This window comes from Neoarius graeffei, chromosome 4, assembly GCF_027579695.1.
Source record: "Neoarius graeffei isolate fNeoGra1 chromosome 4, fNeoGra1.pri, whole genome shotgun sequence".
NCBI lineage: Eukaryota > Metazoa > Chordata > Actinopteri > Siluriformes > Ariidae > Neoarius > Neoarius graeffei.
The window spans coordinates 79,956,547-79,983,466 of NC_083572.1; the positions used below are offsets into that span (position 1 = coordinate 79,956,547).

Genomic DNA, 26,920 nt, shown 5'->3' on the forward strand with positions numbered 1-26,920 from the left:
TATGAGCCAAAGGAAAGTGGCTAAACTGCCTCAACACTGAGCAAAAAACACACCCTCAGGGTCATGAACATCCACTAGGATCAAAAAGCAGACTCAAACAAAACATAGTGGGGGATTAAAATAACATCCATCAATGAGAAAGATATTGTAAACAGGACAAGGTCTTAAGATCTCTCCTGTACCTTTTAGAAACAGGAAGTTGCTTTTGAGCCTCTGCACCTTGGTGAGCTACAGCTCCTCTTCGTCACAGGTGTGTATGCAGCAAAAAGGCAGAACAGGATAAAGCGGCTAGAGATAATGAGATGAGATGAAAAAACATCTGAGAGTTATGATAAGTCAGTTAAAAGACCCTGGGTAATGTAGACGAGTTCTGAAAATAAGACGTGTGGGCAGAAGTAGAGAGAAGGTCAGAGACTGTAAATGAAAAAGGTGTGTGTGGAGTGTATTTAGAGCTTGCAAGGGTTGTGTCCCAATAGGCATTAGCTGCAAGACATTAATCTCAGTGCGGGTGAAAAAAAAATACAAAATAGGATAGATTAGAGTTGGAATTCTGGTTAGCACATTTTTCCTCCCTTTTTTTATCACATTCTTTTGATATCTACTCATTATATGACCTGGTACTACCAATGAGAAACATTAGTCAGAAGTTAGAAGAAACACCAAAGCACTACTTGTTAACCCTCTACAGTTAGGTCCATATAGTATATTTGGACACTGACACAAATTGTTTTTTTTACCTGTTTACTGAAACATATTCAAGTTATAGTTATATAATGGACATAAAGTCCAGACTTTCAGCTTTCATTTGAGGGTATCCACATTAAAATTGGATGAAGGGTTTAGGAGTTTCAACTCCTTAACATGTGCCACCCTGTTTTTAAAGGGACCAAAAGTAATTGGACAATTGACTCAAAGGCTATTTCATGGGCAGGTGTGGGAAATTCCTTCGTTATGTCATTCTCAATTAAGCAGATAAAAGGCCTGGAGTTGATTTGAGGTGTGGTGCTTGCATTTGGAAGATTTTGCTGTGAAGAAAACATGCGGTCAAAGGAGCTCTCCATGCAGGTGAAACAAGCCATCCTTAAGCTGCGAAAACAGAAAAAACCCATCCGAGAAATTGCTACAATATTCGGAGTGGCAAAATCTACAGTTTGGTATATCCTGAGAAAGAAAGAAAGCACTGGTGAACTCATCAATGCAAAAAGACCTGGACGCCCACAGAAGACAACAGTAGTGGATGATCGCAGAATAATTTCTATGGTGAAGAGAAACCCCTTCACAACAGCCAACCAAGTGAACAACACCCTCCAGGAGGTAGATGTATCAATATCCAAATCTACCATAAAGAGAAGACTGCATGAAAGTAAATACAGAGGGTTCACTGCACGGTGCAAGCCACTCATAAGCCTCAAGAATAAAAAGGCTAGATTGGACTTTGCTAAAAAAACATCTAAAAAAGCCAGTACAGTTCTGGAAGAACATTCTTTGGACAGATGAAACCAAGATCAACCTCTACCAGAATGATGGAAAGAAAAAAGTATAGTGAAGGCGTGGTACAGCTCATGATCCAAAGTATACCACATCATCTGTAAAACACGGTGGAGGCAGTGTGATGTCTTGGGCATGCATGGCTGCCAGTGGCACTGGGTCACTAGTGTTTATTGATGATGTGACACAGGACAGAAGCAGCCGGATGAATTCTGAGGTATTCAGAGACATACTGTGTGCTCAAATCCAGCCAAACTGATTGGTCGGTGTTTCATAATACAGATGGACAATGACCCAAAACATAAAGCCAAAGCAACCCAGGAGTTTATTAAAGCAAAGAAGTGGAATATTCTTGAATGGCCAAGTCAATCACCTGATCGCAACCCAATTGAGCATGCATTTCACTTGTTAAAGACTAAACTTCAGACAGAAAGGCCCACAAACAAACAGCAACTGAAAACCGGTGCAGTAAAGGCCTGGCAGAGCATTAAAAAGGAGGAAACACAGCGTCTGGTGATGTCCATGAGTTCAAGACTTCAGGCAGTCATTGCCAACAAAGGGTTTTCAACCAAGTATTAGAAATGAACGTTTTATTTACAATTATTTAATTTGTCCAATTACTTTTGAGCCCCTGAAATGAAGGGATTGTGTTTAAAAAAATGCTTTAGTTCCTCACATACAATAATATACAATAATTTTGTTCAACCCACTGAATTAAAGCTGAAAGTCTGAACTTCAACTGCATCTGAATTGTTTTGTTCACAATTCATTGTGGGAATGTACAGAACCAAAATTAGAAAAATGTTGCCTCTGTCCAAATATTTATGGACCTAACTGTATTCCTGTCAGTTTAGGTCTTCCCTTTTAGGGTAAGGATGCAACTAAATACTGTAGTCATAATATTCAAACATGCCATAGGCGAATTCAAACATGTATCCAGACAGATCTACAGTGTAGCCAATCAGCAATGAGCATGTGACATTCAACAAGGACTGAGCCTTTCCATTTTGCGATAATGCTGTTGTGTTTTGGGATTGGTTGTTGTGCTTCCAAATTTGCTATTCTGTTTTTGGTTTTAGGGCCTGGTCCCACAGCACCAATAACTATAACTATGACTATACCTATGACTGAATTTAATTCCAGTCTGGAGCAGTCACACCACAACTATAATCCCGACTATAATATCGGTTGGTCCTGCCACTCGGGTAAATAAATATACGTGGTTGTTGGTTGTAGGCCTATCCACAGTGGGGTGATTATTAGTAATTTAAAACACCCCATACAGAGAAGGATTTAGACGTTTAATACTTACCAGTCATACCCACTCTACTGCCAATGATCTTCCATACATCTTACTTTTGGGCTGTATCTTTGTACAGCTTATGTTTTTTGTCATAAATCATGGGATTCTTCTATACTTCTATAATCAGCTTCTCCTCCATTGATGTAATAAGGATGTACATAGAAGCCCAGGAAAAATAGCACATGCTCAGACAACGTCACATGTAAACAATTACCTGATTGGTCAGATGTTTTATCGGATCAGGTCCAGGCTTGGAAAAAATCGCTCCAGAAGCAATCTCACCGATACTGATAAACCCAGACTTGGGCTATAGGTATCATTATCAATCTGGTGTGACCACCAACCACATAAACTGCAGGGGACCGATTTATTTATAGTTATCGGTATTGTGGGACCGGGCCTTTACTCTTGCACTCTTGGTTAATGTGTTTTACACTTTATGGGACACAGTATCAACATTGAAAGTTCCAGTTACATACTGAGGTATAACTTATTTTCTCATGTTATCATGTACCTTTCTGTCCCGCAGACAGCAGGCAGGACATGTGCAGTGTCCATGCTCTGCGTGTCAATGTGTCATCTGATGAGGCATGTGGTCTGAAGGACACTCGCAAGCTTGTAGACAACACAAAACTGTGGGTACTCCTGGTCACAGCCCAAACGTTGTTTGGAATTGGCTCTGTCCCAGTTCAACCCTTTGGGATCTCATACGTGGATGACTTTGCTGGGCCCGGCAACTCCCCACTCTACATTGGTAACTACTTCACTGTTCAGATCTGTAATATTGTCTTTGCAGAGGGTATCGACTCCAGGATTCATTAATGCTCTGTTTCTCATAAGAATGTATTTCTTTGCTCCAGCCATACTCTTCGCTGTGTCTGTGTTCGGGCCTGCCTTTGGCTATCTCCTAGGATCTGTGGTACTGAGAATCTATGTCGATGTGGACAGAGTTAATGCAGGTACGTTTTCTTTTGCAGCAGACAGTTCTGATTGAATGAGTAGTTCTTGGTTTCAGCTTTGAAATAATTTTCATTTTTCCTCCCTCATGATTAAAGCTGCTGATGAAATGCTTGATGTTTGGCCAATGAGCTGAATAATGTTAGCAAAGGGAAGACAAAGATATGCAGAGCACGGGATTGCATCCTCTGGAGACTGTTAAATTAAATGCATCTTCCATCTTTAAGCCATAACAGATTTTTACAGCCCCAGTCATGATTTTAGCTCTGCTGCTGTGTCAGTCAGAAGACAGACGCCAGATATCTCATTAGATGGACAAAGTTTCTGTCCACCTATTCCTTAGTGATATTCCTGCCAAGCCCAGGCATGCTAGTATGCTCAGATATGAGACATGGCTGGTATTTCTCGGGAAAGATTGTCAAAGCAACTGGATTGATATTGATTAACTTTTTTTTAAATTAATGCTTTAGTTTAAATCTGTAATTTGGGTAACAGTGTCCTCAGTCACAATCATTGAAAATAAAGGGGGGAAAGAGAGAGCTTACTTTTCTTATTCCGTTTATCTTCAGGAAATTCGGGTGACAGAAGGGCATATTCATGTGGAATATTCCAAATATTTCATAGGAGTGAACAAAGTAACAGGGTTAAGAGAACGTCAAGTGAAATGTATGTTTTTATAATTTATAGATAACTTAATGAAAAGGATGCTTCATACAAATAAGATTCTTGAAGTAGTTTATTATATTTCGAGTGTAGTGTAGTTATATTGGGTTTTGGACAGCCAAAAATAAGTGTTTTTGTTTGTTTGTTTTTGCTTGAAACATTCAAATACAGCGGATATAAAAAAAGTCTACACACCCTATTTAAAATGGCATGTTTTTGTCATGTTAAAAAAGATAACTCGCATCAGATCTTTTTCCATCTAATAACAAAATTCAAGTAAAACACAAATAGAAACATTTTAGAAGAAAAAAAGGAAAAGGAAAAAACGGATCATAAACTGGTTGCACATGTGTGCACACACTTTAATAATGGGGCATGCGACTATGCTCAGAAATAACCAATCATATTCAAACTAATGAAAAGTAATGATCATACACCTGCCATCATTGAAGTGACGATGATTAACTCCAAATAAAGATCAGCTGTATCTGTAAGATTCTCGTGATATCGACTTGGTTTCATCTGACTGCTGGTATCAATCAGGAGAAGAGTCCAAAAACTTCCAAAACATTGGATGTATCATTACATTACAGACATTTAGCAGACTGTCTTACCCAGAGTAGCCTGGGGAGCAGGTGCCTTGCTCAAGGGCATTTCAGCCATTCCTGCTGATTCAGGGAATCAAACCAGTGACCTTTTGGTACCAAAGCTGCTTCTCTAACCATGAGTCCATGGTTTCCCCATGGAACACTGTGAAGGCTACCATCAACAAGTGGAGAAAACAGGCCACCACAGTGACCTTACCAAGAACAGGGCATCCCTCTAAAACTGACAAGAAGAAAATTTATCAAGGAAGCTACCAAGAGACCTACAGCAACATTAAAAGAGCTGCATGAATACATTACAGTATATGGCTAAATGTTTGACCATTACATCCATATGAGGGTCTTCCCCACTCTTGCTACAAAATTGGAAGCACATAACTATTTATTCCCTTTATCTTCAGCACACAATTGGAAGCACACAACTATATAGAATGCCTTTGTATGCTGTAGCATTAAGGTTAACATGAATGCATTAAGCATTCAGGAATGGGATGTTCAAAAAGCACACATGGGTGTGATGGTCAGGTATTCACATACTTTTGACCATATAGTGTATCTAGCAAGTACTGGTTACTCCTTGTACATGACAGTTAACTTTCACATTATTCACACATCTAAGTTTAAATCACCCCAAAACATTTGACAAAATGTGTGATTGTCCAAGGGAGGAGTTTTTGGGCATAATACCAGAGAATATCACATCTACTGTGAAGCAATGTTGTAGTCGAGTCACTTAACCTCGAGTCCCAGTCCAGCCTCAAGTCCCCAGTGTTCAAGTCTGAGTCAAGTACAAGTCATTTAAAGAAAATTTCAAGTCGAATCCGAATCGAGTCCACGATTGATCTGAGTCGAATCCGAGAACAAGACTCCAACTGCACCATTTGATGGTGACTGTTGCTGCCTTTATGTGAAAGCGTCTCTGCTACTGTGTTGGACTAATGTTACTGCTTGACTGCCCCATTTTAGTTAATAGGCTACAGATAAAAGGCTTGTTCATCGCTCAGCAAGCTCCGCCCACTATCAACAGGGCAAATAACATGAGAGAGGGTTAACACTCACTAGTTCATCAGTCGGCAAGCAAGCCCCGCTATCAACAGAGCAATGAGCATAGCGTGTCACTTCCTTCTCTGGTTGGAGTCTTGCCAAATGACGGTTGAAGTTCGAGGTTGTCCCCATCGTCTCCTTGATAGTTGTTCTGCATATGGAACACACAGCAGTGCATTTTTTCCCACTGCATGAGAAGTCTGTATAACCAAAGTGGACAATCCTAGGGGCTTCTCTCCAGGCATTTTAGCGCCATTAACGTTAGCTTGTTCCTGAACATAATGTATGAACAGGTGAATGTGCATTCTCTTGCACAAAATTAGTATAAAAATTAATGTAGATATAAATATCTTATGCCAAATTAGTATGACGTTACAAAAAATAAAGAAAAAAAATTTACGAGTCCGAATGCAGTTAATGCATGAGTCCGAGTCATCGGTGCTCAAGTCCAAGTCAAGTCACGAGTCCTTAAAATTAGGGCACAAGTCAGACTCGAGCTCAATTCCTAGACTCGAGCCCGAGTCCTGGACTCAAGTACTACAAGCCTACTGTGAAACATGGTGGTGTCAGCATCATGCTATGGGGCTGCTTCTCATTAGCTACGGCTGTAGTGAGTAAGAAGGAATTATAGATGGCTCCAAATACCTATCTCTTTTGGCACAAAACCTGCAGGCACGGGCACAGATAGAGGGGGGTACAGGGGGATTCGTCCCACCCAGATTTAAATTCACCTCGTTCGGTCCCCCCCACTTATAGGGAGGAAAAAACGTCTATGCTGTCTTTCTTTGCATAAGGCAAACCTCATGGAAAAATCAAAAGACTAATTACCATTCGGTTTATTGAGGTGCACAGCAGTATATACATAGTTGCAACTGCGCAGACTGCACAGGTTGCGAACTCGAGCTTGGTTGCTATGGTTACAAGTTTGACAGGCATATCGGAGACAGCTCCTCCTAGTTCAGGACCCCAACACGGCATGATGAAGGGTGCCAAAAGGCAGAAAACGATTGCATCGTTTTTTCAAAAAAAAAAAACGACTGTAAGTAAACTGTGCCTTACTTTATCATATCACCTTGCAATTTTTTGATAGTCTGTTCAAAGTAATGTCGTAGTGAAAGAAAAATCGTACGGAGTAGAGATGCCTTTCTGGTAGCCTCCTTCTTTCGGTGGTAGCCTGTAGATACAGTGCTCAGAAGGCAAGGCAAGTTTATTTATATAGCACATTTCATACACAATGGCAGTTCAGTGTGCTTTACAGAAGCAAAAACAAAAACAGTAAACAATAGAGAAATAAAATTACATAAAATAATTTTATTTTTAATCTAAAACAATTAATTAAAAGAATTAAAAGAAAATAATAAGAATTAAACAACAGTAGAAATAAAATAATAAAATGCCAAAAAGAAAAAAGGAGAAAAAGAAAAAGAAACCAGCGGAATAAAATAGAATAAAATTAAAGTAAATTTAAAACATGCAGAGAAAGTAAAGATTATAAAAAATGTAAAAATATTAATTATTTAACAGAAAGCATCTGAAAACAGCTTGGTCTTTAACCTAGATTTGAAGCTGCCAACAGCAGGAGCATTTTTAATGTCCTCTGGCAGTTGGTTCCATAGATGTACTGTATAGTAGCTAAAAGCTGCTTCACCACACTTTGTTTTAGCAACTGGTTTTAATAGTAAAAATTTCTGTTGCGATCTGGTAGATCTGATTGGGTTAGGCCGCTGCAACATATCAGAGAGGTAATTGGGCCCTGTACCATTTAGAGATTTGTACACCAGCAGCAATGCTTTAAAGTCAATTCTGTAGCTTACTGGAAGCCAGTGAAGGGACCTTAGAATTGGGGTAATGTGCAGTTTTAATGTTTAATCTGGCATTCCCTGCCATAATTTCAGCGAGCATATTGTTTCATAAGGAAACTTTGTGAAGAGTTGTTGACTGACTGCCGCTCACGCAACACACAGGCATAGTTAGAAAGTCAGGATGCACTGGTTTACACTTTACACACACACACGTAGCCCAGCCTCTCGCTATATTTAACAGTTGGAACTTAGCGGTTTTAAAACTAGTTTTGCAGTTTTGCAATTTCTGTGCGTGATGATAATGTGTAAACTTTGGATTTCCATAGGCTATGTTAAAATGTTATCATTGTCCTGGCCTGCAGGTAGTTCCTGGTGATGGCAGTGAGGGAGGTGAAATAACATGTATACACACTACCGTTCAAAAGTTTGGGGTCACCCAGACAATTTTGTGTTTTCCATGAAAAGTCACACTTTTATTTACCACCATAAGTTGTAAAATGAATAGAAAATATGGTCAAGACATTTTTCTGGCCATTTTGAGCATTTAATCGACCCCACAAATGTGATGCTCCAGAAACTCAATCTGCTCAAAAGGTGGTCAGTTTTGTAGCTTCTCTAAAGAGCTAAACTGTTTTCAGCTGTGCTAACATGATTGTACAAGGGTTTTCTAATCATCCATTAGCCTTCTGAGGCAATGAGCAAACACATTGTACCATTAGAACACTGGAGTGAGAGTTGCTGGAAATGGGCCTCTATACATCTATGGAGATATTGCACCAAAAACCAGACATTTGCAGCTAGAATAGTCATTTACCACATTAGCAATGTATAGAGTGCATTTCTGATTAGTTTAAAGTGATCTTCATTGAAAAGAACAGTGCTTTTCTTTAAAAAATAAGGACATTTCAAAGTGACCCCAAACTTTTGAACGGTAGTGTGTGTGTGTGTGTGTGTGTGTGTGTATATATATATATATATATATATATATATATATATATATATATATATATATATACACACAAAATGGAATCATTTGCTGACAGCTCAGTCCCCCCCAGTTCAAAAATCCTATCTGCGCCCCTGCCTGCAGGCCTCTCTTTGACAGCTGAAGACAAAGATGATTTTCAACTTGCAGGATGATAACCCAAAGCACAGATCCAAGTAAAAAAATAAATAAATAAATAAAAATTATAGGAATGGCTTCAGAAGATGATCAAGGTTTTGGAATGTCCCAGTCAGAGCCCAGATCTAAATCTTTTGAAAACCTGTGGAACAACTTGAAGTCTGTGCAGAAGAAATCCCCTTAAAATTTGAGAGATATGGAAGACTTTTTGCAAGGAAGTGTGAAATACAATTGCCAAATCAAGATGTGCTACATTGGTAGAATTTTACACAAAAAGACAGAGTGCTGTATCATAAACAAAAGGTGTTGTAGCAAAGTAGTAGTTAAGGGGTATGTACGTTTGTACAACCAAGTTGTTGTAAGTTTAATTCTTTTTCTTGCTTTTCTTTCCCCTAAACTGTTCCTATTTCACTCGAAGTTTGTTGGTAACAGGAGTGTGTAGACTTTTTATATCCACTGGATAGCATTTTACCCATCCATCCATCCATCCATCCATCATCCATAACCACTTATCCTGCGCAGGGTCGTGGGCAAGCTGGAGCCTATCCTAGCTGACTATGGGCGAGAGGCAGGGTACACCCTGGACAGGTTGCCAGATCATCGCAGGGCTGACACAGAGGCAAACAACCATTCACACTCATTCACACCTACGGTCAATTTTTAGAGCGACCAATTAACCTAACCTGCATGTCTTTGGACTGTGGGGGAAACCAGAGCACCTGGACGAAACCCACACAGACATAGGGAGAACATGCAAACTCCACACAGAAAGGCCACTGGGCTCAAACCCAGAACCTTCTTGCTGTGAGGTAACAGTGCCAACTGCGCATATAACATTTTCCCTATATTTAAAATGTCATGTACCTTTAATACATAATTGACATTGGTTAGCACTGCTGCCTCACGGCAAAAAGGTTCTGCGTTCGAGCCCAGCAGCTGACAGGGGCTTTTCTGTGTGGAGTTTGCATGTTCTCCCTGTGTTTATGTGGGTTTCCTCTGGGTGCTCCGGTTTCCCCCAAAGACATGCAGGTTAGGCGAATTGGTGGCTCTAAATTGACGGTAGGTGTGAATGTCAAGTCAAGGTTCTTTGTATAGTGCTTTTAACAATAAACATTGTCGCAAAGCAGCTTTACAGAATTTGAACGACTTAAAATATGAGCTAATTTTATCCCTAATCTGTCCCCAATGAGCAAGCCTATGGCAACGGTGGCAAGGAAAAACTCCCTCAGACGACATGAGGAAGAAACCTCGAGAAGAACCAGACTCAAAAGGGAACCCATCTTCATTTGGGCAACAACAGACAACATGACTAACATTTAACAGTCCTAACATAAAGTCAGCTTCGTTGATGCTATAAACCCCCCACCGACGGAAACCCGAGCGCAAAACCGTTCATGACAACTGCAGCCCTAAAGTCAGCAAGTCAACTGCAATCCCCAACCACAAAAGCACCTCTGCAAGAGTCCAGAGCATCCTCCGGGCGTGACCCCCAACTGTCCACATGGAGCCGCCCTCCGCAGGAGTGATGCGATGAGACTCCAACCAGACACAGGGCACCAGGATGGATCAGGCAGGTCCAAGGAGCAGAAGAGGTCAGCATCTTGATCCCAGGACCGACATGTAACTCAGAGGGACAGATTTGGGGGGGGGGGGGGAGAAAACACAGGTTGTTAGGTATGCCCAATGTCACCTGAATAAGTAGGAACAGTATACATATTGCACTGAGTACAAGCAGGGACTCCAGCAACTAACTATGACAGCATAACTAAAAGGGGAGAGCCAGAAGGTAACACAGGCATGAGGGAGCCCCGGGACATAAAGCAGCCAGCCACTACACCGTCAACAAACTCGAGTGAGCAAGCGAGTGAGGGACTGACAGCATCCATACATCCCAGTTTACCAAAACAATCTATGTCTGAGGATCCTCCAGATCTACACCTTTACCTCATAAACACCATTAACAAAAGGCTTGACTAAACAGATATGTTTTCAGCCTAGACTTAAATGCTGAGACTGTGTCTGATTCCCGAACACTACTTGGAAGACTGTTCCATAACTGTGGGGCTTTGTAAGAAAAGGCTCTGCCCCCTGATGTAGCCTTCACTATACGAGGTACCAGCAGATAGCCTGCACCTTTTGATCTAAGTAGGTGTGGCGGGTCATAGAGGACCAGAAGTTCACTCAGGTACTGTGGTGTGAGACCATTCAGTGCTTTAAAGGTCAATAGTAGTATTTTATAATAAATACGAAATTTGACTGGGAGCCAATACAGTGTGGATAAGACAGGGGTGATGTGGTCATATTTTCTAGTTCTAGTAAGGACTCTTGCTGCTGCATTTTTAATTAACTGGAGCTTGTTTATGCACTTATTGGAACATCCATACAGTAAGGCATTACAATAATCCAACCTGGAGGCAACGAAAGCATGAACTAGGTTTTTCCACGTCATGTAGTCACATTAAATTTCTTATCTTGGCAATATTTTAGCTATCCGGGTAATGTTATCAATGTGAGTTTCGAATGAAAGACTGGGGTCAATAATCACGCCGAGGTCTTTTACTGCTGCACGTGAAGAAACAGAAAGGCCATCCAGAGTTGCTGTGTAATCAGAAAACTTACTTCTAGCTGCATGTGGTCCTGGTACAAGTACTTCAGTTTTCTCAGAGTTAAGCAGAAGGAAATGAATAAGCATCCAGTGTCTAATGTCCTTTACACGTTCCTCAATTCTATTAAGCTGGCATCTCTCATCAGGTTTTGCAGAAACATACAACTGTGTGTCATCAGCATAACAGTGGAAACTGATACAATGTTTACGAATAATATCACCCAGACATAACATGTATAAAGAAAAATGCAGTGGACCCAAGACAGAACCTTGTGGAACACCAAACTTTACCTCAGTATGTCTAGAAAAATCACCATTTACATCAACATACCGATAGCGATCAGTTAAATAAGTCCTGAGCCAGGAGAGGGCCATTCCCTTAACTCCCACAACATTTTCTAGTCTATCCAGAAGAATGGAATGATCAATGGTATCAAATGCTGCACTAAGGTCAAGCAACACAAGCAGGGAGACACAGCCCTGATCAGACACCAACAGTAGGTCATTTACTACTTTAACCAGAGCTGTCTCTGTGCTATGATGAGGTGTAAATCCTGACTGATACATTTCATGGATGTTATTCCTATGTAAATATAAGCATAACTGCTGTGCCACAGCTTTTTCAACGATCTTGGAGATAAAGGGGAGGTTTGATATTGGCCGATAATTGGACAGCTGACAGGGATCAAGGTCAGGTTTTTTAATCAGGGGTTTGATAACTGCTAGTTTAAAGGATTTGGGTACATAGCCAATCCTAAGAGGAGAAGAAATTATTTTTAGAAGCGGTTCAATTACTTCAGGTGTTATCTGTTTGAATAAACGTGTAGGTAAGGGATCTAGTACACAAGTTGAGGCTTTTGATGCCGAGATTAATGAAGTAATTCAGTTTCTCTTAGGGGAGTAAAACATTCTAATTGCTAATCTGATACAGTTATATTGTTTTCTACAGGATCACCTACATTGTCTGACCTTAAATTAGTAGTTAGAATTTTTTGTCGGATATTCTCAATTTTGTCATTAAAAAAAATTCATGAAAGCGTTACTATTACATACTACAGGTGTGCACGAGTCTATAGTGGACTTATTCCTGGTTAATTTTGCTACAGTATTAAATAGGAATCTAGGATTATTTTTGTTATCTTCTATTAGGGAGGAGAGATGTTGATCTATGTTGATCTAGCAGCACCAAGAGCTTTTCTATACTTCAGGAAGCTCTCCTTCCACGCTAATTTGAACCCTACCAATTTTGTTTGATGACATTTACATTCCAATTAGTGCGAGTGTCATCATTATACCAGGGTGCTAATTTTTTGTCTCTGACCATTTTCCTTTTAAGAGGAGCTACATTATCTAAAGTATGGTGGAACGTTGACTCTAAGCATTCAGTTGCCTGATCAAGTTCTGCAGGGGCTGACAGTGACCCAATCAAAGTTGATAACTCTGGGAGATCATTTATAAAACTCTGTGCAGTAGTTGACGTGAATGTATGTTTAATACAGTAGCGTGGTGAGGTGCGTATATTATTACTCAGACATATTTTGAATGAGATAATAATCTGAGAGAACTTCAGACTGTGGAAGTATGACTGTATTTTCTATGTTTAACCCGAATGTTAGTATTAGATCGAGGGTGTGACCACCATTATGGGTCGGTCCTATGATATTCTGATTAATCCCTACTGAACCTAAAATGGACACAAATGCTGTTTTCAAAGGGTCTTCTGGATTATTGAAGAGAATATTAAAATCTCCGACAACTAAAGCTTTTGTCTAAGGAAATAACCAGGTCTGAGATAAAATCTGCAAATTCAGAAAGAAACTCAGAATATGGCCCTGGGGGCCTGTAAATGATAAGTAACGGAATTAACTGGGTAGACATATTTTTTGAGACTACTTGCATTATATTAGTATGAAGAACTTCAAGTGAATTAAATTTATAACCAGGTTTGTGTGTTACACCTAGATAATCATTGTAAATACCCGCAACGCCTTCTCCTCTGCCAGTTAGACGAGGCTGGTGTATATAACTATATCCAGGAGGACTCGCTTCATTTAATGCTATATATTCATTTGGCTTAATCCATGTTTCAGTTAAACAAAGTACATTAAACTCCTAATCAGTAATGAGTTTATTAACCATTAGTGCTTTAGATGTAAGAGATCTAATATTTAATAGCCCCACCTTTAGATCAAAGGTGCTGGCAGCGGCTGTACAGTCAGTATGATCTAATTTTATATTGATTAGGTTACTGGAACAAATTATCTGAATATTTCTACCTTTTTGTTTAGCTCGGGGAACAGACACAGTCTCGATGTAGTGGACCCTGAGTGACGACTCTGTGCAGTTAGCAGACAGTCGGTTTAGTCTGTTCGTCTGCTCCCTGGCCTTGGCTCTGGATTGTCAGAAGCTAACTAGGCCTGTTCTGAGACTATGACCTATGCTGCAGGAAATGAGAGCAGCACCTTTCCGAGTGGGATGGATACGGTCCCGCTCTAACAGGCCAGCAGTGCCCTCAAAATTAGCCCAATTATCTATAAAGCCCACACTGTTTTCAGAGCACCACCTGGACAACCAGCAGTTCAGCGACCATAACCTGCTGTAAGCTACATTGCCATGCCACATTGGGATGGGGCCAGAGCATACTACAGCATCGGACATCGCCTTCGCTAATTTAAACACCTCTACAAAGTTACTCTTGGTAACCTCAGACTGACGAAGGCATATATCATTAGCTCCTGCATGGATAACTATCTTTGAGAACCTGTGCTTGCCTAGGACCCTAAGATTACCTGCTATGTCCCGCGCCCTGGCTCCCGGTATACACTTGACTAAAGCTGCTGGTGCCCCTAAAGGCTGAGCTAATTTCACGTGTCGTATGATAGTCCCCTATAACCAGAGCTCTTTCAGCTTTCTCAGCGGGTGCATCACTAAGGAGAGCAAACCTGTTCGACACGTGAAGCGGAGAGGAGTGGTGCTCCTGTGGGCGAGCCTCAGTGGTAGCTTTGGCTCTACGCTTATGCCGCCAAGTTGTCACCCATTCGCCTCGCTGTAAGGGCTCTAATGCTGGAGTTGGGGGATTGCTAACTCCACCTACGGCATCCAGACTTTCCCCTACAGAAACTACACTGTTCTCGTTCTCACTGGCCTTCTCTAAAGCCTGCACGTGTGCTTCTAACACTATAATCTTCTCCGTCAGAGAGCTAACTAATCTGCACTTATCACAAATAAAGCTATCGCTAGTGATGGAGGAAGAATGACTAAACATCCTGCACTCAGCACACTGAACAGGCTGAAGGTGTGCCATGATGAAAGGATTCATGTACCTTAATTGAAGATCTGTTGATTTTAAAGCAGATCCGATGTGGATGGCCTCCGCTTGTGGTCTTTACACAGGAGGAGAAAAAAAAAAGAAAGCTAGTGTGAATGGCTGAATGTGAGTGTGAATGGTTGTTTGTCTCTGTGTCAACCCTGTGATGATCTGGCAACTTGTCCAGGGTGTACCCCGCCTCTCACCCATAGTCAGCTGGGATAGGCTCCAGCTTGCCTGCGACCTTGTACAGAACAAGCGGTTACAGATGGACATAATTGATGTATTTATAAACTTATTTGCTCAATTTCTGAAACCCTTATTATTGCCTGAGCTAAAATTGCCTGTGGGAACTTGATGATAACCTGGATGACTGAAACATTTGAATGCATTTCTGGTAGTATGCAAAGGTGTAACATTTAATTTTCACATTTGTTGGAGGAAGTGTCTGGTAAAATGGACTTAGCTGAGATGAAACCTTAAACCCCTACTCATGCTTTCTCTTTTTGTAGCAGGTGCTCAGGAGTTGACCCCTATTGACCCTCGCTGGGTTGGTGCATGGTGGATGGGTTTGCTGATCTCTGCTGGGGGGCTGTTCCTCACCTCCATCCCCTACTTTTTCTTCCCCAGGGCCATGCATGTAGAAAATGTGAGTCCTGCTATTGCCTATCTAATATACACAAAGCCCTTGTTCTGTTTGTTTTACTACTGAAGCATCCTGAAATATGTCATCTATTTTTAAAGCCACTGCAGGAACAGTATGAATAAGTACCTTACTGTTCCAGTTGTAAGGTTACTCCTGAAATACTGATACATTGAGAATATTCTCTCCTCTTCTCCTGCTAAGTAAAACCAATGGCCTGACTTGAAGTTAAGAACCTTGTTGTCTGTTGTCAGTCATGTGACATTTATTTTTAGCACACATTTACTCCAGAATGTTGTTCTTCCTTTTAAAAAAAATTCGACATGACACAAAAGTGCTGAAAGCTTTACGAGAACCCTGAGTCTATGAGTGCTGCATATTAGTCATTTGGAAAAACAAGGTGGTTTTATTTCATCACTGTTACTTTGCAGAACATTGCAAATGAAAGGGACATTTTGAAAGACAGCCACAAGAGTTCTGACACCTCCATGCTGGATTTCCTCAAAAGTAAGCACATACACTGTTCCTGATCATGACTGGTTCGGTTTGGGGAACTGTGACATGCTTGGAAACCCTTGTAAATAAAACTGACAAGGATTTCCAACACACGTCCACAGTAACATTACTCAGACTCCCAGGTTGTCAACAATCATATGTTCATTGCTTGCTCAGGTAGATTGCACAGTGTGCTGCCTGCCAGACTCTTTCTTGACTCATACTGGCTTTGAATTCTACTGAAACAGGATCTGACTACATCTTGGGGGTTTAGCAGATCTGACAGCATGACTTGTTGACACGGAGAGGCGTAGACATGTACATGTGTTTTCTGTTCAGTGTTCCCACGCCTGTTTGTTCGGCTGTTGCTCAGTCCGCTCTTCTTGCTGCTGGTTCTGACCCAGTGCTGCTTCTCCTCGGTGATGGCCGGACTCGCCACCTTCCTCAACAAGTTTCTGGAGTGGCAGTATAGCACCTCAGCCGCTTACAGCAGTCTTCTAATAGGTGCGTTATAACATCATGCAGAGAAATGATATGGATACTAATACATGGTCTCTGTACATATAATTACGCAGGATACAAAAGAAAGTCTGAGTTTTCCCATGATGACTGAAAATGTGTTTGTTACTTATCCAGGTGCCGTGAATTTGCCTTCAGCAGCCATCGGGATGCTGTTGGGAGGTGTAATTATGAAACGCTGGGGCCTGTCACTTCAAGTCATTCCACGTTTCTCTATGGCCTTGCTCACCCTTTCCACAGCGCTGAGTGTTCCTCTGTTCTTCATGGGCTGCTCCACTCAAACAGTCTCTGGGGTTTACCCACACGGTGCATCCAGTGGGTGAGTTAAACAGAGCAAGCTTATAATTACATTAATCGATGGAGCATACACTACTTAGTCCTGTTCTGTTCACCGTTTAGCAAATGGAGGTCTTGATGACGCTTTAGATTTTATTGCAATTAGGTTGTAATATATTTTAAAATATCCCTTGGTTATTAGAAATATAAATTATACTTTTGATGGGACAGGTGGGATTGTAAATAAAAGATAAATGGGTAACAGAGACCCCAAAGTACCTTTTTGTTTCAGCTTTGCAAACACCAGTCATTTTATGACACCTTATTGATCACAGGCAGTGGTGTGGAGTAAAAAATTCTCAGAACTCACCCACGTAGCAAACTGACATTGGGCCAGGATATGGCTAACACCTGCCATTCCACTGGGTCAACACTGGATGCCAATGGATTGTTACCAAAAGTGCTCCTTTGTCAATGTTGGGCCAACGTTAGGTCAACTTTGACAGGGTTGATATGAAAAGTGCTTTTTGCCAACGTTGACATCAGCCCGGGTAAAAGAAGAAAATATTTTCTTATAGTCATATTTAAGTATTTTATGGACTATTTGTACTTTAGGGAACTGTAAATGTTTCTGTCAAGTTTACCTTGAACTGCTAAAGTAATAAAATAGCTCTTTCTCCAGCTTCAGGCTTTTGTGATCATCAGAAATAAACATTCATTGAAACAGCTGCACTCAACGAATCTTTCACTAATTTCAGTTGTAGCCAGTACGAACTAACTTAAAGGATAATGTCCTATGTTTCTGGGCAAGAAGCTAAAACTAACATTATTCTTTCAGAAATTGAAAAATTATAGTGACTTTTTTCACACAGTCATCCATTTGGGTTTTTCTCTCATGAGGTAAAAAGTAAATTTTGTGACATTATTAGTGTCCATTGTTAGCAGATTAACTCCGATGGCATGGTGGGGGGTGGAGGGTCCTCAATTCAATCCTGAGCTTGGGTTACTGTCTGTGTGGGGTTTTGCATGTCCTCGCCATGTCCGAATGGGTTTTCGTCTAGATACTCTGGTATCCTCCAACCTCACAAAACATCCCAGTAGGTGTATTGGTTATGCTAAATTGCCCCTAAATGTGTATGTGTGCATGGTGCCCTGACTGCATCCCATTTATGGTATATTCCAGCCGCATGTCTAGTTTTCCCAAGATAGGCTTTGGATCCAATGTGACTCTGACCAAGATAAACAACTTACTGAAGATAAATGAATGGGGGAAAAAAAAGAATGAATCATCTGTACCCAAATTTATTTTGTGTAAACCTACAGTAAATAAGGGTATGCTCCAAATGTTCTTGTGAAAATAACCCAGTTTTGTGTGAAACCATTCATCATTGTGCAGCACATCTCATGCTGTGTCTCGTCTCGTCTTCATCCGCTTTATCCGGGGCTGGGTCGCAGAGGTAGCAGTCTGAGCATGGAAGCCCAAACTTCCCTTTCCCCAGACACCTCGGCCAGCTCCTCGGGAAGAACACCGAGGCGTTCCCAGGCCAGCCGAGAGACATAGTCCCTCCAGCGTGTCCTGGGTCTTCCCCGGGGCCTCCTCCCAGGGGGACATGCCTGGAACACCTCCCCAGGGAGGCGTCCAGGAGGCATCCGAAAGAGATGCCCGAGCCACCTCAGCTGATTCCTCTCGATGTGGAGGAGCAGCGGCTCTACTCCGAGCTCCTCCCGAGTGACTGTGCTTCTCACCCTATCTCTAAGGGAGCGCCCAGCCACCCTGCGAAGGAAACTCATTTCGGCCGCTTGTATCCGCGATCTTGTTCTTTCAGTCATTACCCAAAGCTCATGACCATAGGTGAGAGTCGGAACGTAGCTCGACCAGTAAATCGAGAGCTTCGCCTTTTGGCTCAGCTCCTTCACCACGACGGACCGGTAAAGCGACCGCATCACTGCGGAGGCTGCACCGATCCGCCTGTCGATCTCACGCTTTATCCTTACCTCACTCGTGAACAAGATCCCGAGATACTTAAACTCCTCCACTTGAGGCAGGACTTCTCCACCAACCTGGAGAGGGCAAGCCACCCTTTTCCGGTCGAGAACCATGGCCTTGGACTTGGAAGTGCTGATTCTCATCCCAGCCGCTTCACACTCGACTGCAAACTGCCCCAGTGCATGCTGAAGGTCCTGGCTTGAAGAAGCCAACAGGACAACATCCGCAAAAAGCAGAGATGAAATCCTGTGGTTCCCAAACAGGATTCCTTCCGGCCCCTGGCTGTGCCTAGAAATTCTGTCCATAAAAATTATGAACAGAACTGTGTATACAGCTGTAAACATTCATTTTGTGATATTCAGCACTGGAGAGGATAATGCTATTAATATTCTAAGGAATTATAAAACTTGAGTTTACACAGAAATAAACACTTATCTTTGGCATTACCACCCACCCCCCAAAAAAACAACAACAAAAAAAAAACATACTGCATCGACAATGATGGGGAACATTTCCATGTATTTTCGTGTTTCTGTATTTTAATTGTATTCTCATAACCAAAATTCTCACTAATGTATAGGAGAACTCATTCAGATTAATGATTTCCTGCACTTTGCAGAAGCAGTGTTTAAATAAAACGTTCAGGCTTGTGCTAATGTTCTAAACAGCTGTGCCTTTTTGAACCATGCAGCTGGTTGACTGCTGCTCGCTGGTTTTGACCAGCAATACTAAAAATCTCTAGAGGTCACCAGATGACGTCTTAAACTAATTTGCATATTTATTGAAACATCATGAGCATTTGCATGTTAAAATCTGTTACATGGATGGAAGAGTTTTACATATTTATAAAATACTATAATTTCTATCCAGGATGCAGAGACAAACTGCAGCCATAGGGTGTAGTTAAGAAATAGATATGATGGTTACAGATGTAATAGTTACAGATGGAATAATTTGAATTTATTACCTGTAACTACAGCCAAGAAGAGAGTTCAAAGGAATTACAAAGAAGTGCATGGGCAGGACACACAACAGTACTCAGTCATTGGGAACAACAATGATCAGTGATGGGGAACAGCAATGATCAGGGCTAGGTTGTTGGGAATAATGGAGATTAGTGATTGGTCATTGGGATCAACAGTGATCAGTGATTGGTTGTTGGAAACAACAGTGATCAGTGATTGGGAACAGCAGTGACCAGGGCTTGGTTGTTGGGAATAATGGTGATCCATGATTACTCATTGGGATCAACAGTGATTGGTTGTTGGGAACAATGGTGGTCAGTGATTGGTCATTGGGAACAATGGCGGTCAGTGATTGGCTGTTGGGAACAACAGTGATCAGTGACTGGTGATTGGTCATTGGGATCAACAGTGATTGGTGATTGGGAACAATGGTGATCAGTGATTGGTCATTGGGAACAACTGTGATAGTTGTTGGTAACAATGGTGGTCAGTGATTGGGTTTTGGGAACAATAGTTTTATCCTTGTGTACAAACAACTGTTTTCTACTTTCTCAACTCATATAACCAGCAGCTGTGAGCTATATCAAGTGCAGTATAGTCACTAAAATCTGCTCAAAACGTTGCTCGATTTGTCACTAGGTTGTTGGCAACGCTGCAACTCCGTCATAGATGGAAAGTCATTATTGTTTAAAATCATACAAGGGCTCTGATGAGGCTCGGTCACTCAGCACAGTGTGTGTTCTGCCCTGCTGTGACTTTTTTTCTTTTTTTTTGTCTGCTGTCATCTTCTAAAGTGGGGTAATATGTTCTAAATAAAGCTTGTATCTATAGCTAAATCAGCCTAGTCTCACTCTATGGTTACTGTTAGTAGAGAAAAACACAGTAGTATTGCAGTATCTTCTATGTATTGGGTAAGTGGTCCTGAGAGGATATTTATATGTTCCTTATTCTAAAAAATCAGACAGGATGTCACTTAAGCTATAGCACTAAGAATTCAAATACTAGGAACTTGTGAAGTGTACTTGAAGGGCTATTTTTTTTCTGCTGAATGAAATAAAACACACTGGGGCATTAATTTGGTGAGAGGCCTGGCCTTTAGTCCTTCTTTGCCCATATTCATGCTACCTGTGCATTACGTTACCAACAAACTTCATAATCTAATCTTAATCATCTTAATCTTCTCCATAACCATTGTGTTTAAAACCAGTAATGATTTTTTTTCTGCTAATGTTCTACAGGCCATTTTTATCCTGCAATTCCAACTGCTCATGTTCAAAGAGCATTTTCAACCCAGTGTGTGGGGAAGACAACATTGAGTACCTTTCACCGTGCCATGCAGGCTGCACCAGCTTTACCAAGGACCCCAAAAATGCATTTCGGATTCAGGTGAGAGACCTAGATCCTAACAACCTGACACTAAAACTCCTACTAATGAGCTCTTGATTTGGTTTGTGGCTGTCATGCTTTTTTAGCACATAGATGAGGCACACTATGTCCAAAAGTATGCAGACACCTTACAATGATCCCCATATGTGGTTCTTCCCCAAATTGAAAGTACATAATTGTATAGCATGTCTATGTATGTTGTAGCATTACAAATTCCCTTCACTGGAACTAAGGGGCCCAAACCTGTTCCAGCACGACAATGGTCCTGTACACAAAATGTGGTCCATGAAGATATGGTTTGCCAAGGTTGGAGTGGAAGAACTTGAGTGGCCTTCACAGACCCCTGACCTCAACCCCACTGAACACCACTGGGATGAATTGAAACACCAACTGTTCCCCAGACTTTCTCACCTGACATAAGTGCCTGACCTCACTAATGCCCTTGTGCCTATGTGGGCAGAAATCCCCACAGCCATGCTCCAAAATCTGGTGGAAAGCCTTCCCAGAAAGGTGCTGGTTGTGATAGTAGCCAATTTTGGAGTGGGCTGTTTAACAAGCACATATGGCTGTGATGATTAGGTGGCCATAGAGTTTATGTGAAAATACATATCATTTCTGAAGATGAGTATGAATGCAAGCCTTAATTTTCTGTTGGAGCTCATGTTGTGCCTCAGTGGAGCTTCAGGGTCAGTAAGACTAAAGAAAGCACATCAAGCAAACGGCAAAACACACTGTGCACTGATGATTAATAGATACATTTAGTTAATTACTAATCAGCTGTGTCCACAAATTTAAGTAGACAAAACAACTGGTTCATTTTGGAAATATTCATTTGGAAGAACATTTGTGTGACATAAGCTAAGCTAGCTAGCTACCTAAACACAGCACGATGCTAACACTGCCAGCTAAGTAGTTGGCTGACCAACTACTTCAGCTTCAGCAGCATTAGCTATTTGACTTCAGTAGCTTAGATTATACCCTAAATATTGTGATTTAAACCAAGCCCAAGAGCTATAATAGAAGAAAGAAGAAACCTTTATTTGTCACATGCACACTTCAAGCACAGTGAGATTCATCCTCTGCATTTAACCCATCTGCAGCAGTGAACACACACACAGAGCAGTGGGCAGCCGTACTACAGCGCCCGGGGAGCAGTCAGGGGTTAGGTACCTTGCTCAAGGGCACTTCAGCCCAAGGCCACCCCACATTAACCTAACTGCATGTCTTTGAACTGTGGGGGAAACCAGAGCACCCGGAGGAAACCCACACTGACACGGGGAGAACATGCAAACTCCACACACAAAGGCCCTTGCCAGCAGCTGGGCTTGAACCCAGAACCTTCTTGCTGTGAGACGATAGTGCTGACCCCTACACCACCATGCCACCGGCTATATGTAATATTGTGCATACATATAGCCATCACCTCCAGCAAGCTAGCTAACATTAGGCTAACTATTTTGTTACAGTAGTATCAATGTCTTATGTGAGCAGAAAGATGTATATAGTGCATGTACAAAATTTGTGGGGGGGAAAAATAACATAATGGGAACCAGCTTAAAACTAGACTGCCTTTCAGATTTTTCAAGTGTAGGTCATAAAAAGAATTTTCCCTGATACCCAATTATTTTTGTTTAGTGGACCGAAAGCAACTGAATTTGAATCACAGACTTCCAATTTTATTCCGTTTTTTTTTTTTTTTAAGTAGAACAATTCATGAAATTCTCCACTATTTTTTTTTCCTGCTTCAAGTCAAGTCAAAGTCCCTCTCACACCAGAATCTGGTCTTCCCAGGCAGTCTCCTGTCCCAGTACTAACCAACTCTTTAAAGCATATGGGTGCAGTGCCGATCTCCGTTTCGATAGCCCTCTGCCTCTTGCCTATACAGCTAGGGTCACAGTGGGGGGCTAGTCCTCTGGTAACTGTGAGTGTTTGAGTTCCCTACTCACATCTGTATTGCAGCATGCCTTGCCAGATGGTAGTAGGTACCATTTTTATGATGGTCTTTGGTATGACCCGACCGCGAGTAGAACTCACAATCTCCCGGTTGAGAGGTGGACATGCTAACCGCTAGGCTAACTCAAGGTTCAAATATAGAACTGTGGGAAAACCAGAGTACCCGGAGGAAACCCACACAGACACGTGGAGAACATGCAGTCTCCACAGAGAAAAGCCCCCGTTGGTCGTGCGGCTTTTCCTGCTTCACCATGACCCAATTCAAGATACTACATCATGCATCACATGGTGGGCTTTCCCCGTTCGCGCAAGGCATTGTGGGATACAAATTTGAAACAGGAGAGAAAAATGGAAGGCGTGAGTGTGTGAATGAAACGTGAAAGACCGGCTACAGTAATGAAAAGCGAGAAGAAAAGACATTATGTTGCGAAGGAAAGGAAAGGCAGGACCAAACTAATAAATATCGGCAGTCAGCGAGCACCTTGGTGTGATCAGCTGTTCGTTTAGTGACAAAATGATGTAACTGTCAGTGCACGGTCAAGGTAAACCTGTAGATGGCAGTAATGCAACACTGTGGATGCCAACTGCCATAAAACCCAAAAGAAGAAAAAGAAGAACCTGTGCATACGTACACGGACTTCCTCTGTCTGCTTGACTGTGCGAAGCGAGTGATTTCATGCACAATATTTGCTATGGAATCCCCTTAAATTAAATAACTTCCCAGCCACAGAATGGCCTGGGTTTTTTTTAATAATAGATATTACAGAAATAAACATATATCACAATGACCAAATTTCAGAGGGAACTAAATTTCACCGATTTTGTGAAATCAAAAGGCCGTCTCCCTTTCAAGATTTCCACAAAATTTCTGAAGGTTTTCATTAGGGATTTTCTGGGTACTCTTACATCCTACCAAGACTGAATAGGGTTTTCTTTCAGAGATGATTATCATCAGAATAAAGTTATATAAGCCACCAGGAACACCACATTCCACTAATCTGTCATCACAGATCGCTAGAAACAAATGAAATCCCATGAGGAGAAACACATTTCACTAATCTACCACATGCTAATCTATGGATTTTGATGCAAATTTGGGAAATTGTGGCTTTAAATGCAGTACTCTGAAAGCCCCTCTATTTGTCTGCACAGTCCTTCAATAACTGCAACTGTGTGATGGTGGGTGCTAGAATGGGTGGTGCACGTCCTGGTTCCTGTGCCAACAGCTGCCCTCACCTTCTTCTGCCTGTTATTTTCCTCATATCTATAGCAGCTCTCATCGCCAGTATAACACACAACCCAATCTACATGATGGTGCTCAGGTACAACCCACACACACACACACACACACACACACAACCATTTTAACATATTTTTGTGAAACTAAACCATGTGCACTTATTCCACAGCAATTTGGTAATGAAGTATATATATATTTTTTTAATTAAAGAACAGCACGTAGAATGTTTTATTCATTTCTAGTTCTGTTTTAATGTTGTGGAACATCTGCAAAAAAAAAATCCTGTTATCAATTATAATAGCTGTAAACAGCTGTTCCCTAAACAGCCTCTTCTTTTCTTTCGCTAAAATCTCTCATCTCATTATCTCTAGCCGCTTTATCCTGTTCTACAGGGTCGCAGGCAAGCTGGAGCCTATCCCAGCTGACTACGGACGAAAGGCGGGGTACACCCTGGACAAGTCGCCAGGTTGACAACAGGGCTGACAATAGACACAGACAACCATGCACACTCACATTCACACCTACAGTCAATTTAGAGTCACCAGTTAACCTAACCTGCATGTCTTTGGACTATGGGGGAAACTGGAGCACCCGGAGGAACTCACGTGGACATGGGGAAAACATGCAAACTCTGCACAGAAAGGCCCTCGCAGGCCACAGGGCTCGAACCCGGACCTTCTTGCTGTGAGGCGACAGCGCTAACTATTACACCACCGTGCCGCCCTTGCTAAAATATATTAAGACCAAAAAAAAGAGAGAAATTTAAAGCCCTGAAGACTTTTGAAAGAAAAAAAATTCACAGCTGACATGGAACTCCAAAAACGCTCCTGTCTCCTTCCAGAAAATTTACAATTTTCATACATACATACACGTCTCTGTGTATGTTGTTAAAATACAAAAAAACCCCTCATTAAATGAGCATGTTAAACCATATAAACCATGCAGCTGGAACTATTGTCAGAGCTACTGCTATAGAATATTCATCAACACTTTCTGACCAATCAGAATCGGGCATTCGGCAGCTTTGTGATTTATAATTATTAAACCATTGCAAAACCCAGATTTTAAATTTCACCAGTGATGCAAAAAAGATGTTTGAAGCTCAGTGAAAATATGACCTGTGTATTTTCATTTCATGCAGAACGGTACCACAGGAGGAGAAATCTTTTGCCATAGGAGTTCAGTTCCTACTCATGAGAGTCCTTGGTAAGTAGAAATCTCACTCAGCACTAGTTAAGCATATATTCTCTGTTTCTGTTGACATGCAACAAGTTTGAGAGCCTTTGGGAAGTTGCGTACTGTAATGATCTTTATAGATGCTGAGATGAATAGGGACGATTAGCGGCATTCAGTAGACTTAGAGTATGAGTCACACTTTCAAGGGGAAAAAACCCAACCCTTTCTTCTTTTTTAAGGCCAGTCCTAAACCAAAGTTTACACAGGGAAAGAATAGATTACAATGCTCAGTGGTTAGATTAGAACAGAGAAAACGGGATTAAATACACCAAACCTGTTTACATTTTACTGTAAGTATTGTAGCGCCCCCTAGTGGTGAGTCAGTAACCCTAATGTTTCTGAGCATAAACATGTCGGAGTTGACATATTGTCCATGTACAATGTTCGTTAGCTCAGAAGAACATAAAAATGAGCCTAAAAGAGGCATGCATTGTTTTTATAAATGTAAGCCATGACCTAAAGGTGAGAGAAGCAGCTTTGGGACCAAAAGGTCACTGATTCAATTCCCAAAACCAGCAGGAATGGCTGAAGTGCCCTTGAGCAAGGCACCTAACCCCTAACTGTTCCCTGGGCTGCCCACGGCTGTGGGTATGTCAGGGTCTTTTTGTATGTCGCTCTGGATAAGAGTATCCTGCTAAATGCCTGGAATGGAATAAGCTTGTGTCCATTTCGCTCCAGTACGATAATAATTTGACATTCCTGACCGGATTAATTCTCAGTTTAGTAGCCCTGTGATCTTTATATTCCTGAAACAGTTGACATTATATAATTCTCTGGATGATCCTTAAATCCTTAAAGTCCTGGCTTCTTGTACGATTACATGTATGATTACAAGAGCGAGGAATGAGGAAGTCTGGACTCACTGTGAGCTTAAAGGGTTTATTTCCTGTTCTGAAGACAACATGCACTGCATAGCTTTGTGTTCTCCCTGCTTTAACACACCACATATATGGAGGATGTTACACGGTTGCATGAAGATATGAAATGTATATTCGAATGGTGAATGTAAATATTTCACGAATGAGTGAAGCGGAAGAGTGAAATATTTTTCAACATGAGAAGATAAACTTTGTGCTACCGTGTAATGTTCTTTATATTATATAGACACAGCCACAAAAAAAACAAGTTAATCAAAAGAATTTTAAGTTTGAATTGGTTTGCCATTTTGACAACACGCAGGAAAACACTAGGAGTGACGTCATCGGCGTGAAATATCGGGTATTATTATACATCCAGGACACTTTTTCAATGGACTAAAAACGTGTTCTATTCTCTTCTAGTGGGTTTCATTCATTTGGTTTGATAGCATGCAATATTGTTAGC

The 26,920-nt window shown here is 41.4% G+C and overlaps 1 protein-coding gene across 3 annotated transcripts in view; it reads left to right on the top strand.

Moving 5' to 3' along the window:
• The window catches only part of slco2a1 (solute carrier organic anion transporter family, member 2A1), a 48,650-nt gene that overhangs the window by 12,398 nt on the left and 9,332 nt on the right, over nucleotides 1-26,920 (top strand). For 2 of the 3 annotated variants that reach the window (XM_060919795.1, XM_060919797.1), the window contains 9 exons: nucleotides 3,321-3,545; nucleotides 3,652-3,750; nucleotides 15,410-15,546; nucleotides 15,972-16,047; nucleotides 16,375-16,539; nucleotides 16,672-16,873; nucleotides 21,021-21,168; nucleotides 24,274-24,443; nucleotides 25,503-25,567. In XM_060919795.1, coding sequence (XP_060775778.1) covers nucleotides 3,321-3,545; nucleotides 3,652-3,750; nucleotides 15,410-15,546; nucleotides 15,972-16,047; nucleotides 16,375-16,539; nucleotides 16,672-16,873; nucleotides 21,021-21,168; nucleotides 24,274-24,443; nucleotides 25,503-25,567 — 1,287 coding nt within the window. The remainder of the gene's footprint in view (nucleotides 1-3,320; nucleotides 3,546-3,651; nucleotides 3,751-15,409; nucleotides 15,547-15,971; nucleotides 16,048-16,374; nucleotides 16,540-16,671; nucleotides 16,874-21,020; nucleotides 21,169-24,273; nucleotides 24,444-25,502; nucleotides 25,568-26,920) is intronic. The other variant, XM_060919796.1, reaches the window with a different exon arrangement.